This window comes from Lepisma saccharinum, chromosome 8 (assembly GCF_977018435.1).
Source record: "Lepisma saccharinum chromosome 8, izLepSacc3.1, whole genome shotgun sequence".
Classification (NCBI taxonomy): Eukaryota; Metazoa; Arthropoda; class Insecta; order Zygentoma; family Lepismatidae; genus Lepisma; species Lepisma saccharinum.
In genome coordinates this window covers 43083310-43098723 of record NC_139236.1, presented here as the reverse complement: position 1 = coordinate 43098723, position 15414 = coordinate 43083310, and the positions used below count along the sequence as shown (strand labels likewise).

General features: G+C 38.7%; 2 protein-coding genes across 6 annotated transcripts in view; one reads left to right on the top strand and one right to left on the bottom strand.

Moving 5' to 3' along the window:
* The window catches only part of LOC145990968 (nucleobindin-2-like), a 46223-nt gene extending 38690 nt beyond the window's left edge, over positions 1 to 7533 (bottom strand). For 2 of the 4 annotated variants that reach the window (XM_083126555.1, XM_083126558.1), the window contains exons 1-3: positions 7419 to 7533; positions 6958 to 7111; positions 4563 to 4670 (exon numbers count right to left, since the gene is read on the bottom strand). In XM_083126555.1, the coding sequence (XP_082982681.1) occupies positions 4563 to 4670; positions 6958 to 7089 (240 nt within the window). In that variant the 5' untranslated portion in view covers positions 7090 to 7111; positions 7419 to 7533. The other 2 variants (XM_083126557.1, XM_083126556.1) reach the window with 2 other exon arrangements.
* A 1767-nt stretch (positions 7534 to 9300) lies between these two features.
* Positions 9301 to 15414, top strand: part of LOC145990966 (lipopolysaccharide-induced tumor necrosis factor-alpha factor homolog) — a 69595-nt gene continuing 63481 nt past the window's right edge. The window contains exon 1 of one of the 2 annotated variants that reach the window (XM_083126553.1): positions 9301 to 9497. The gene's annotated coding sequence lies outside the window, so the exon portion shown is untranslated. The remainder of the gene's footprint in view (positions 9498 to 15414) is intronic. The other variant, XM_083126554.1, reaches the window with a different exon arrangement.

The window sequence follows — 15414 nt, the reverse complement described above, 5'->3', positions numbered from 1 at the left end:
CTGAGAATTGAGTTTATTGAGAATTTTTCACACCGAAAGTACCCCTGAGAGGCATTACAAAATGCAATATGTTGACATCACACATTATATATATATATGATCCCATCAAATGAAAAGGTCCAACAGAAATTTTCCCGAAATACATGTTACCTGCGACAGTGCATTTGGGTGCTGTGTATACCCATTGGTGTATGTGACATGTCAGCAGCAGGGGATCAGCACATGTGCAATGTTGACTCAAGTGGGATTGGGTCGTTGGCTAATCACTTATCTTTCCCCTCCAGGTGAAACATGGTGCTGTGTGACGGAACAATGGACGGTGTGCACTAGCGATTAAAAAGTTGGGGGATTTTTCAATCTCTGAGAAAAAAAAAGTTTTCCGTAATTTTGTCATGCATGCACTGGCAAATAGTTGCGTGATTTGGGGAATATCACACTCTTATTAGTAAATGTGTGTGTTCGTTGTAGCTTTTCTTCTCAAGCTGAAGTACTTCTGGAGGAAGTGTCACCTTTGAATAACAGTGTATTATGAGTAAGTGGGACTTGAATATTGATAGAATCAGAGCTGGAAAAAAATTGGAAACTTATCAGTGAAGGAAATTTCAGACTTTCAAATATTAGTTTCATTTTCAGGATCATTTTAATGTCACTGCTAAGAACAGTTTTTAAAACTCTGTACAAAGAAAAATACACAAAAATATCAACCTTCTGTTCTGTATACGTCATATATTTATAATTTTTCCCACAACATTTCAGATTCTCACAGGACACTTTTGGCTAGCTTGAGATCGAAATAAACATGAAAGTATTAATAGTATTCATTGTTGCCAAAAAAATTGCGAGAGAATATTAACTCTTTTTATTTGTGCAAATATTAATTGATAGCCAGTGGTCAGAAGTAGCGAGCTACTTGTAGCGTCGCTACTGTAGCTAGCTACAAAATTTGTAGCAGTAGCTGTAGCGATGCTACATTTTGAAAATTGTAGTTGTAGCGGTAGCGAAGCTACAAAATTTTTGTAGTTGTAGCGAAAATTTCGCTACAGCTACATTTTTTCTCAGCATTTTGAGGTGAATTTTGAATGTGGAAACAGCATCAGAAAAATCGACAATAACCCTTAATTTTGCAGGAGGTTCATAAAGACAGTCTATTACATGGAGATGCAGATTATCTAGGTTGTAGATTATAGATATCTGCGTAATTGATTTAATTAGTATCTGAATAATTCAGATATCCAGATAACTAACTGACATATATGAATATATTCCTGCTAACAGCTACGTTTTTTTAGCTGCATCGCTATTTTGGGGGAAAACATGCCTCATTTGCTGCACCACTGGAAAAAAGTGCCTCGTTTGCGTCACCCCCCCCCCCAAACAAATCCTGTGGATATTCATGGTGTAAGAGACACCAAAATGTCATTAATTGCTGTGTAAGACACAAGTTGCAGTGCAAAAAACAAGCGATGGATTTTCCACTGCACTGACAAGGGAATAGTGCCAGCAATAAATGGCTCAGTATGTTAACATCATTGATCATCGTCAGTATATAGGATCTCACCAGCACAAGAATGATACAGTTTCTGGAATTACAATTATTTTCGCGATAGTATTTGTTCACAAATTTTAAAATTACAATACGTTTAGAACACTCAGGTTTACATGACAGTTTCCTCAATAATTTTATCATATTGCAAAAATTATGTTTCCTGCAAACGACAATTTTCTTTAGTTAATATACATAGTTTTCAAATTAATGTATTTCTCCTACATTTGAGTCACTTTTCTGTAACTTTTGCTAATCATGACATCATCATCATCGTCCTTCGCTGTTTCCTGCCTCTGGCTGGGTCGGCATAGAAGTCAAGCCTCTCCATTTTTACCTGGTCTTTCACCACTCCTCTTTTTCCAAGGTGTTCCAATCTTGTGCTCTTCTCCTAACACTCTCTGCTATCTGCTCTTTCCGCTGACATCTTGGTCTCTCCCTTGGCCTTATTCCCACTCCTTGTGCATTGTAAGCTCTTACTGGTAGTCTTTCTGCATTCATCCTCTTCATGTGTGTCCGAACTATCTCACCTATGCCTGATATATTCTGTCCTGAAGCTTCACCACACCCACTGTCTGTCGGATCTCCTCATTTCTTATTCTATCCCTTCTAGTCTTCCTCAAAAATTTAATCTCCACTGCCTGCATCTTTCCTTTGTCTCTCTATGTCTTTGTCCAAGTCTCCGCTCCATACGTAATTATTGGCACATAGTATGTGTTATTTAGTACCTTCCTACATTTCATACAGGGAGGGTATTTCAGTCGTTTACCGTCAGACCGTCTGCCGCCGAGCGGCCCCTTCATGCAACAGGTCCCGGCAAATTGACAATGAGGATGAATGGTTTATTAAAATATTATCTTATCTATAGTCATTTTCTGCCACTTTCGGCTAATTGTGAGAACGAGGAAGAATGATGAATGATGAACAGTGTGGGGAATGGAGGAGCAGGAGGATCTCATCCTCCCAACTTGGCGTCTTTCCTACTTTTTTTTGTTTTGAGTCCATTTTATGCATAGATAAGCTGATCGAGACTTGATCCTTACCACTATGTGCCTCCGCTGGGTATCGAACCTGGGGCCCTTTTGTAGTCAAAAGGGTTCCAGGTACTTTTCATTCAAAATACTGACTTCATATCAGTCTATAAAAATGAAATATTTATTCTCAAGAAAAATATGTTGATGTGAACATAAATACGTAATCCTACGAAATGTTATTTGTGTATAGTTGTAATAATTAATTTGGGTAACACCCTAATTGCAATATTAATATATCAAATTTGAATTGATATGCCACTTGCATAGATATGGTATTCTCAAAAACTATAGTAAAAATAAGTAACTGAAGTAACACTGCTATCAAAATTATTGAATCACTGGAATCATGATAAAAAATAACAGAATCTATTTACCAGTAGTAGGGAATTTTTTTAATACCCGTATGGTTGTTTTCATTTTTTTTATGCAGAAGTACCGCAAAAAGTAGCAAAGTAGCGAGTAGCAAACAGGAGTAGCGTAGCGAGCTACTTTTTGGTCAAAGTAGCTGTAGCTGTAGCGAAGCTACATTTTGGAAGAGTAGCTGTAGCTGTAGCGAAACTACTTTTAAAATGTAGCATTCTGATCACTGCTGATAGCCACTGTAGCATAGTTTTTTTAAAATTATTCGAATTTGACCTTCTCTTCTGCAAGCGATAGTTCCCCACTTTTCTATGAAGATCTCGTGCAATTCTAGCCTCTTTTCTTTCTCATTCTTGTCCAAATATTGTTTCAAATGACTTTTCTAATTTCATTATAAAACTTTCTCCATCAAACGACATTGTACATTAGACCAGCACAACAACAAACTTCCTGATACACTGGGACTGCATTGCCAGACAGCTAGTCAACAGTGATAAACAATCGTCATTGCACACTAGCACGTTCTATTGTGTGTTTCATCTTCACGGTAACAGTTCAATCATATTGGAAATGGAGCATGCGGTAACTTTTTAGTTGCTGTGATTGAAGTTTTCCAGTTCTAGCATACCCATATCAACGGCTATGTTCTATCTCAGTGACGATAAAGTTACACTAGTGCATGCTAGGCCTTACCTAAGTCAGCTAATCTGGAAAGATCATTCACTTGGACATAGTGTTATTTCCTGCTGTGGCATAAAGTCCTAGACATCTATGTCACAAGTCACTGTTCCTACCTCTTCTATATTGTGACCATGCGAATAATGATTAAGCAAAAGGAAAAACGAAACAACAAACCCATGCCTTGTTTCTAAATCCAATGATTTATTGGCTCGGTATAGCCTGGCCCACACGTAATGTCTTATCGTCAGTCTTGCACAATAAGGTAAGTTTGATAAGACTGACGCAAAACACGTCGTTATACTAGTAATGTTTTCTCTCTTTTTTCCTCAGTCGTTCCAAAGACACATCGATGAAGAACTATTGACAAGTACAATTTCAGTGTGTACGGTGAGATTCAAAAAAATTGTGCATCACTCACTGTGGTCTCGAGATGTACTTACGAGGAACAAATACTCACATGTCACTTTGCTCCATGAATTACGGCAAGAACATGAGGATAGGCATAATTAATTACATATAAATGTGGACACCTAGCGCAAATTATTTATACTAGTAACCCCAGAAATTGAAAAACAAGACATTACTCGTCAAACATCAACGAGACCAGGTGCAAAATTATGTGAAGTTTGACAGTTTAGTTTGAAAACCCAGCTTCAACCCATCCGTCTATCGAGTGGTCATCAAACCTCATTCAGTTCATGCAAGACGTCAAAATTGCCGTCCCCACAATGTTTTCTTTGATCCATCTGGCATGAAAATGCAAGACTGACGACATCTGTGACTAACCTTAGCAAGACAAGTCCACTTCTAGAAATTATTGGTTCAGAAATAGTATCAATTTGCTGCCAACAGCAACAAATTTGCTGGAACAGATCTTTCCATATAATATATACTACTACTATAGTGCACTTTCAACATCATTTCAAAGAACGAGAAGCTCTTACCCGTATATCAACAACCTCTGCTTTCTCTAGTTTTTCTCGAAATTGTGGATCACTTTCTAAGGCTTGTACCACTTCCTTCAGGTACCTTGTGTATTCAATTCCCGCAACCTGGAAAAAACCATAACAATTTAATATTAAGATATGACAGAAGTATAGCAACTGAACAGGTGAAATGATGATAATTAAAAAGAAGTGATTAAGTGAAAATGCAATGAAGGAAGTTGTGCTATTGTAAGGCCCCTCGTGTCCCTCATGCATTCATACCCTAGTCTCAGTTGCATGTTATTTTGGGTTATTCCAGGTTACTACGAGGTTTAGTTCTCCCATACCGTGTTTGTTACAACCTGTCCCGGTTCCCACGCTAGCTGGTCGCTGGCTTTTCTCCGTGCTGGGGAAAGTCAAAGCCAGGCAGCCAATTAAAATGTGCAACGTCGCAACAGCATCTACGTAAGTGCCTCTCTTCTGGCTTCCATTCACTCCTCCCTGCCCAGCAGACGATTTTTTCCTCGTTTCTCATTAGCACCGAAACTGTCGAGCGATCGCTAGCGTGGGAAACGGGACAGGTTCTAACAAACGCGGTATAGTACCACATTTAATTAAAAAACTTGCAGACTGGTAGTCTGAGATTTATTATATTATAAACGTTAAGAAAATGAGGTAATTTCTCTTTCTTGGCATGCATGCTCATGAACACACATTATCATCTGCTAGTCTTCATCTTCTCAAACAGGGTTCCCATTTAGCCATTTTCTCAACATAAATTCCATGACTTTTCCAGGTATTTTAAATGAATCCAGACAATTCTGTTATGCTTTAACTGACTTGAACTTCATTTACTGTACAGTTTTATGGCAGAAGTTTTTAAACTCATACCAGTTCCAGTTACAAGAAATGTCATTATTTTTTTAAGTGTCAAATTACTATTTACAAAGACATCAAAAATACATATTCATCGAATATACAACGATCACCCATATTTACAGATGTTTTTTGTTAAATTCCCTAATTTCCAGGCTAACGTGGCCCCACCTCCGCTCCGGCTCCCCGGCTTTCTCTATAGAGTCCCTGTTAAACACATGTTAGAAATTGGCTGGAGTCACCTGCCCCCAAATGAGCCCCAAAGTTTTAAATTTGAAGAAATCAGTTTCCAGGATACGGAAAACTTACCTGAATTTCACCACGCATCCACAACACGTCATATTAGGCATATACCCACAGCCCATTCCTTCTCACGAGTAGCTTACATTCACTGCCACATTTTCGACATTCCTTTCCTTTCTTCACGATCCAGTGTTCAATTAAATTTAAAAAATCCACTCTATCTTCCACATCCGGTACGAATTTCACCACGCATCCACGACACGTCATGTTTCTAACTTTCGTTGCAAACACAGTTCGAAACACTGGATACAAAAGGAACATGAACAAAACACGGTAACACTTTACTATACCGGAGACGGATTTCTTCAAATTTACAGGAGAAAGTACTTACGCAAATCATTTTCTGTAGCATTGTTGATATTCGGGAATGTAGTTTTGATCCATTTTAATGCGAATGCATGTGGTTTTCTGTGAAAATCTATTTCCGACACGCTATTGCTGCTGCCACCATTTGCTTTCTGCACGAGAGCTGCTGCTGCTGCTGCTGCTGCTACAACACGATGTGTCGAGGATGCGTCGTGAAGTTGTTGCTGGGTGTGGAAGATGCCGTGGAATTTGTAATTCCAATGTTGTCCGTATATGCTAAATTGAACGAAAGGAGTGCTAATGGAACCTAACCTAAACTAGTAGGCATACCTCGTCCCCCGAGATGGTTCGTGGGGCTATCATATGTAATAAATAGACATTATTTTCGTTAGAAATCCATTATTTCACCTAAAGAAATGTTCTGCAACGCAGAATAGTACATTATCAATGTAAAAAATTGCTAAATAAATCATTGATAGGTGTATCAGGTATAGTAAAGTAGTACCCAAAACACAATCACGATGCGTGATGATGTACGAAGGTGTACGTGCCAAAGGCTATTGTCCATTGGAGAATTAATTTACAACAAAGAACATGAATTTCCCCTATCATACATTCTCACATCACACAAAACACCTTCCCGATGTTAGACAATGATACAGGAACTTATTACGGTAAGTAGTTTCTTCTGTAAAAATGAAGAAATCTGTCCGAACAATAGTAAACTAGTACCATACATTCATCCCTTCTTTCTCTATTTTTGAATTTTTAATTAGAAGACTTTGTACAAGTGTAAATATAAATTTTAAATTTTATAAATAAGAATAAGATTTTTACACTACCAGATGCTATCATGGTTCTGTGAACAGATTTCATTCAAGTACCTAACTACTACTTTGGGTTATGATAATTACAAAAGCTTACTTACCAACCCATCACCATCATCTTTTACCTCATTATCTTCCACTTTATCTTCACCAGGTTTTTTCTCAGTTACAGGAGGTCCCACAACTCCATGGACTAGCAGTGCAAAAAGGAAGGCTGCGATGTAATGCTTCATTGTAAAAGTTTTTTTCAATCACCTGAAAAATAAAAATTGAAATATCTTTACCTCCTGTAAATTTTAAGAAATCCGTTTTCCGGATACGGAAAGTTTACCATATGCTTATATCAATAACTTAATTAGTTTCTCCTACCCTATTCGATCTATAGCTATGTATAAACAAATAAATGAACATACTTGCTTATAGAAAGTGAATCTGACAAGACTTTTCGATGATTACGCTTCGATGTAAATTAAATGTAACCAAGCATGTCAGTCATGCCAACGTGGAAATAATTAACAATAATCTTTTAGCATTACTTGTTCTTCATGGATTGGCTACTCACAGGCTTAGCGAAATTCCACTCATATGCAACGAAACTTCCAGCAGCTGACGGAAAGAAAGTACTTTACGCAGCAAAAACAACCTTGACAGCACGAGCACAGTCACAGCGATTGGACCTTGGATGAGTTGGAAGTTGACGATGTCTCATCAGTGATGTATAACATTATGGATACGATGAGTTTAGGAACACTTGAACAATATAAGTTGTCCCTGGCCTGCTAAGGGTATATTTCTACATATATTGTATGGAAATAACAATTTCCTTGTAAACAATAATGGTGGACATTTCGAAATGTAGGGGTATACGGGGGATGGTATCCCCACGTAAGAAAAATTATGCAATGCATCTCCTCCTGCCTCTCCATATCATGTCCATATTCCCGACAGGAGTATCTATCTCCCCAGGCCAAACAAACATCACCCTCTCCTCTCCGGTCTCCCACCTAATAATTTTCACTTTGAGCATTGATGGTCGAGCATCCAAGTTTATTTTCATGTTATAAGAAGCTTTAGGCAATCTAGGAAATCCCCAGTAGCAAAAACAATAAACCTAGTAATAGTTGCTGTTATCTCATAGGCAGTGGGGGCAGTTGCCACTCCCCCACCACTTTTTGCCACTTTTGTCCCCACACTTTGCTAAACCTTATGCCAAGGGAAAGAAAACTGTCCTTGCCGCCTCCCAGTTTTGGAACCCAATCGCCACTGCCCATAGGAGTAACTTAGTGGGGGCAATGTGGTACTTGCTCTAAAAATTTTCAGGTTTATTACTTTTGTTAACCTCCTGGGACCTGAGGAGTAATGAACTGTAATATTTGTGATTTCGCAAATTTAACAGTTTAGTAAATTGATCTGGATGTTGTTTTTATGGGATGGAAAACTCTTCGAGTTTGCCCTCCTAGGGTTGCCAGATTTCTAAAATGAAAAAGGAACATACAGATTATATAGGCTTGGATTTTAGTTAAATTTATTTTTTATAACATTCTTAAACATTTCAAAATCAATTGCTGTTCAAATCATTGTTAATCCTTAATTTTTAACATTTTGACTTCCAATGCCGAGTCTGCTGCCACGCTCGTGTCAGCAGTAACAATAAGCGTCAAATTTGCTCCTGACACGTAATTCGTCTGTTACACATCTTAAGAACTGATTAAGACGAGAGAAATGCAAGTTTATGATTAGTGGGAATGAATGTGCAGGTAATTTAGAACCTTTTTCTTTAGAAAGCATTTAGCGATATTATTTTAATGCTAACAGAACCTAAAATAACTACGAGAGCATTTAGGATTATTATTAGAAGAATGCTAAGGGACCTAATCTTAAAGCACTTTTGTGTAAGTAATCGCTAGAACTTAACAGTATGTGTTACAGACGAAATTGCATACATAGCATGATGAAATCACGATAAAACAAAGACCGAGTCTGCTGCCACGCGCATCTTTTTTGAGGTTCCAGCAGAAAAAGAACGTGGCAGCAGACACTACCTACTATAAAATTCAGAAAATGACTTATTCTCATTTACTTATTATTTCTTTAGCTAAATATGGGTCAAATGGGCGTCCTGAGAACATTTTTCGGAATACCGGGACATTTCTTTAAAAAAAAAAGGGGGGTACAATCCCCTATGTACGGGACGTCCCCGCCCCAAAGTTAAGTCCTAAGTTCGATTCTGTCCCCCTAAAATGAGGCCAGAAATAACGCTCATGTGCTTACCCATCACTTGATGAGTTCCTTTTCCACGTTCTGTGAAATGGTTTGGAACACTTATGATGAGAAGAGTTGCATACTTTGGGAGAAGTTGAACGAGCACCAGCACAAGTAACGTATCCACTAAACTCTGTTTTGATTGGTTAACTTTCGACAGTAGGCAGGCTGTAGCGAAAGAGGGGAGGAGATTCAAGGACACACAATTCTTCGAAGAATAGGGCGCCAGAGAATGAGAAAGTTGTGAGTTGCCAGTGAGAGAGAAACTTGTGCTAAAATATTTTGTGTACTTGTTTGTCCAGTTTTGTGAAGTGCTTACTGGCCGGTGTTTTTACTGCACACATCTTGAGAACATTTTGTGATCGGAGAATCGACAAAGGTAAATTTCTGCTTGCTCTATTTTTAAATATCTTAAAATACACGCTGTTGGTTTGTTGTGTTTTTTTCTTATACCATGTTTCATGTTTACGAATGGTATGGAGCATATGGACGAATCTCTGGAGTTGTAGGATATTGACAGCGTCATGGAAATAAAAAATAAAACTCTTGGTTGTCTGCATGTGCAAGGAAACATGAAATTATAACTGTCTCACTGTGTGCTTTCGTGAAATTTTAAAGCACAATTTTCGGTGCTCACCGCGAATTTGCATGACAACATTCATATTTGAATTTGAAAGATGTTTTTCTGCCAGTGCCAATAGTCACATTTCACGAACGTCTGCTTACTTCAACAGATTAATATTCATGGGTGAGTTAGAAGTTGGAAAAATGTAGCAGCACAGGGAAATACTGGAAATAAATTTTTCTCATTTCAGTATTATATTAAGTGTTAACAAGAGCAGTAATATGTATGGACAATTTACTATTCCAAGATTTATTTTCTCTTCACAAATATCCGGCATGTCAGTAGTCAGGTCAGAGGTTTATCCAGAATTTTTCATTTGGGGGTGTAAAGACATATTTGGAGCCAAATACCATACATTGGGCTTTTGTGAAAAAAATTAGGGTGTGTGTGGATCCTTAATATTAAACCCGAATGCTACAAATCCTTCAATAATAATACATGATAGGATAGTACAGTGGTACCGTGCAAATTGTCCATGACTATTTTAATTAATTTTTCTCTTACATCCTATGTATTTTAAGCGATGGGTTTTTATGTATGCTGGTGCAGAAGTTGTCAACGGCGTGTTTTGAGTTTTCTTTTAATTCTTGAAGCTCTTATTGAGTCAAATGAAGTGCACGAACATGGTGATGGATAATTTGCACTGTATTACTCGTGGATCCCACTGTACATGTATATAAGGGGAAGATGGTCTAATGCCCGGGGACAGTGGCGGCGAGGGGGGGAGCGATTGAGCCGCTCGCCTATTTTTTGCCACTTTTGCTCCCTCTGTACTATACTAAACCTTATGTATCAAGTAGGACCGAGATCGGGAAAAATATTTCCCGTCCCGATCCCGACTTCGGGAAATACCGAATGGTCATTTTAAAAAGTTGTTAATTCTCGACGTTTTCCGCATTGCAATGCAAGTGTCTGGAACTTATCGGAAATTTTTTGCTTTTATTTCAGAAATTTAAAAAACAATCACTTAAGTTGAAAATGACGTTTAGAATTCGAGATTTTCAGAGATTCTGGAAATTTCGAACATTTCTCGTCCCGAAAATTTCCCGACTTCGTCGGTATATAGTGCGTTTTTCCCGTCCCGAATGTCGGGATTAAAAAAAAATCCCGTCGCAACTAAAAAAAATTCTGTCCCGCACACCCCTAGTATCAAGGGAAAGTAAACTGTTCTCCCCCCGTTTTGGAACCCAATCGCCGCCTTTGCCCGGGGAAATTCCTTGGCTTCCATTTTTCAATTCGACCATTCTATTAGTATTCTCTTGCACAGTGCAAGAATACTCGAATTTAGATTTTAGTGAGAATTGAAATGTTATTCTACAAGATTGTGATGTAAAAAAGCTTCTCCGCAGATTGCTATTTTCGTGAAAGTTCCATTCGTTTATTATATCGTATATTTATGGTCAAACCTGAATTTTTCTTTAGTGAACTCTAGGAAACTCAAATATCTGACGGACAGGCTTTGAAAGTATGTAGGTCAGAATCACCAAACACGCTTCTGGAGAAAATTGTAGTTGGAATCGAACCTAGGACCTTTGAAAAGCCGGATGTAGTGACATTTGCCAGTGTGGACGTCCTTATTTTCATACTAAATGGTTTTGCTTCGAATCTTGGTGTAAGCGCAATGATTCTTTTGTTACAGAACCGGGCCAGGTTAGTGGGCAACAGAGCAAAATTGTTATCGAGTACTTCACCAAGCCGGGAATCAATTCTATTCTATACTTGATCCGGCTCGAGTGCCAGAGTGGTTAGCACAGTGCGCTACGACGACAAAGGTCCCGGGTTCAAATACCAGCCTGGACATGTGTCCTTTGTGAGTATACCTTCATCATAACGCCATTAATCCTCATCGTCGCGATTAGCTAAAAGTGGAAAAGGAGCGAAGTAAAATAAGCCAAATCAATCGATCATATTCTACACTTGCAATATTAGTACTTCAGAGTTGTATATTATATACATTATATACCATGAAAAAATAACTGTCACTACCGTCCGTTGGATTTTTTGGTGGGGGTTTCTAATGTCAAGATAAATGTCACATAGCTATGTTTTAGGCGGGCCGGATGCACTATAAAATATTTCGTAATAATCATTTTAAACCTTCGTTTTAAAAGTTGTTAAAAGACATAAATTATAATCGGTGGTCATTTTAAAGGGGGCAGTATTTTTATTTTCTGAAAATTTATGAGGGGCTGTAGTCCCATCAGCTCTTCCCTGCTTACGCCAGTGCTGTTTTGACCAAGGTGGAATAAACTTGGTCCGGGTGAAAATTTTTTCGCGAGCCTCTCCTGCATACGTTTCTAAACCGATACATTCGCCAGCACCACCAGGCGTGCATTTATAGAATATGAATTTTAAGGAAGATAGGCTGGATACATTAAAAAAAAGTATTCTCCATCCACCGTAAGAATGAAGTTAATGTAAACATAATCACGTGACTTCTAGGAAATAGTTCATTTCATTTGTGTTAGTAGTGTTGTTTTGCTCATGGATATATAGGTCTTAGCTTGTAAATGCCAAATCACACGGAACTGGATATCCATTTAGTTGGCGCTGAACTCGTATGCCCGGATGTGATAGCTGCTTGACTGGTTTGGAGGAATAGGACTTGTTCTAATTGCTACTAGCTCTCCTCGACTGGATTCTGTGGAAGAGCCAATCAGAGCAAAGTTTGGCCATGTGAAGATAATCTGTGAGTTTGCAAAGGGGAGTTTTTTGTCTGTGGTTTCCGAATGTTGGCTGTTTTTGTTAGTTTCTCGATAAAAATAATAAAAAGCAACGAGATGACGTGCAGTGCGTTCGTGTTCAGTTAATTAATATTTAGGTATTTATGCAAAGCGATGAGATGTGTACGTGACAAATAAAATTAGCCGAAAATGAAAATCCTTATTATTACAAGTGTATTAAATTAGATGTTTCATTTTTTTTTAAAGATTGTGAATGAATCCAGTATGAATATTGAATATACATACCCGAATTAATTAAAAAGCTGGTTCGGTACGCATTGATTACTATATTTTTTCGAGCCAATCTGTAGTCCATACTTTTCTTTTTTAATTTTTAATAAAAGCACAAAGCAGTAATTCTCCTTCAAATTGCTGGTCCATCTCTACATCCTTTTTCTAATCTGTGGCACAGATGTCTGCTCTGAGCAATGTCTTATGGGAACAAAAGTCGATCGACAAGTACGCGGTAACAAGTATCGTGCGAGGCGAAAACTAGCAAATGGGTAGCCAGTCCAGCACCCACTAGGGCATTCCTACTGGAAATCCAGTATCGTGTGATTCAGGCTCAAGATAAGGTCACACTCAATATAACAGCTAAGTTGAGTGGCTCGGCTTTATCGCATTAACTATATTCTTACGCGTAAGATTACCGCGCGACTGCTATTCAATCGACCAATAGGTTTTCAGAATCACGTGGTTTTGTTTACATTAACTTCGTTCTTGCGGTGGATGAAGAATAGGGAAGAACAATGAAAGCTTATATTCACAAGAGCATTGGACTCGACGCACGTGCAGTTGTGTGGGCATCGTGGATGTGGGTCGAGTGCCCATTCAGCAACCACTTTGGACCTGACGTCATCGCCGTTTCAAAACCTGTTACGCAACATGGGTCTGCTTAATCTGTCAAGACAGTGCCCTCCTGCCTTCCTCGAATCGCGATTGCCAAATTTGGCGTAGTGTTTTAATATGTCCATGCGCGTTCCATTCAGATATTTAATCAGCGGCATGTTTTGGGGTTTGGTATGGTTTGAAAAGATGGCGGAACTGTCACTGGGTAGGAGCCGATGTGCCCATTTAAATCAAACATCCTGTTTGTGTTCAGATATAATGCAAACGCTTGTCTACGACCTTACTGCAGTCGAGGCGATGAATGATGAGATGAAATTGTCCAAAGATAAAGCGGCATGAAAATTCAGGCCGAAGTTCGAACCCGGGGCCTGCGCCTCGGTCATCGAGGATGTATTGCAGTGACTGCTCCAGAAAAAAAGGTGGGGGATATATTCTGTGGAGTAGTCACATTTAATGTACCCCTAAATGCTGTACAGTGGGATCCATGAGTATTACAGTGCAAATTGTCCATCACCATATTCGTGCACTTTATTTGACCAAATAAGAGCTTCAAGAATTAAAAGAAAACTCAAAACAAGCTGTTGACAACTTCTGCACCAGCATACATAAAAATCCATTGCTTAAACACATAGGATGTAATAGAAAAAAAGTAATGAAAATAGTCGTGGACAATTTGCACGGTAATACTCATGGATCCCACTGTACACCCAACGGGGAAAGAAACAGTAGCCGAATTGTCCACCACCATTTTCATTCGGTCTGAATTACACCACAATGTGTTGACCTTGAATTTAAATAAAGACGTCATTAAACAGAGAACAATGCCTGCTTCGAACCAACATAGTTTCATTCCTTACAACAACACAGGATGTAGATTAAAAAAGTAATGAAAATAGCGGTGGACAATTTGCCCACCTTGTTTTTTTGTGTGTTTCCTTTACCTAACCTTACCTTACCTTACCTAACGTGGTTAACAAGAAAGTAAAGTGGAGAAAACATACACAAATTAAGAACTTGAAACATGCATACATATCACACCTACATTCTTCCAATGTGGATACATACTACAGCTATACCCACTAAGCCCCTCTTGCCCCAACTCTGCTTCGTCACTAAGAGTGTCAATTGCGCGCAAATATTGAAAACGAACCTCATAGAAGTGCTATATTATGCATTTCACTTCTTGTTGAGAGTGTAAGCGGTCCCTAACTCGATTATGGAGTTGGAACATTGTTTTAGATATACGGTGAATAAATATTTTTAGATTGTCGTAAATTTCATATAGCTATGTATTTATTTCTATATATTTAAAAAAAACTCTCCCACTTAGATTTTAGGTTTTTGCATTTTTGAAAGAAGCTTTTCTTCAACTTGACTTCTTTAATTTGATGTACTTTGATCCAGTAGCGGCTTATGCCTATTCGTACGTGCACACCCAAATAAATCTGTAGTGCAAATCATTATTATTATACTTATTCATTGAACTCTATCTCCTTCGGAACATCAAGTGTTCCCACGCCGCTTCACCAAGAGAGGTGGTGGAGAAGCGTGCGATCAGTGATATCAACCTGCGTAGACCGAGGCGCGCTTGCACAATGCGAGTTTAGTTCCCTCTGACTCTTGCAGTAGTCGCGTAGATGACGCTGATTGGGTCTTCTGGCTTGGGCGCCGTGTCTGGGGATTTTGCATCATAAGCAAACCCATGAACGCAGCGGTCAGTGTGTTAGCAAATATAGTGTTGCAACCCCATTCCATTGTTTTAATTTTTTTTATAAGAATCCGGGAAATTTCGATTGTATATTGCCCCTCTCATCGGACACGAAAGGAGGGGAAGTAGAGGAGGGCGGCTGAAATCGAAACTGGTGTTTTAAACATGTCTGTTATTGCCTTTGCTTAGTGCATCTTGGCCAAAATAAATGGTCCCCGTGGCGCAGTAGCCGAAATATCAACCCGCGCGGAGGGAGCATACATCAATCAGTCAGCTGTTTTGCATTGTGTGCCTGTTACTGCGTTGCAAAATTGTTTAGCGCTGTCAAAAGGTCGTTCCTGTTTCGAGTATATAAAAGTATAATCTTCAGCAGCATAGGCGGAGTTCTGGA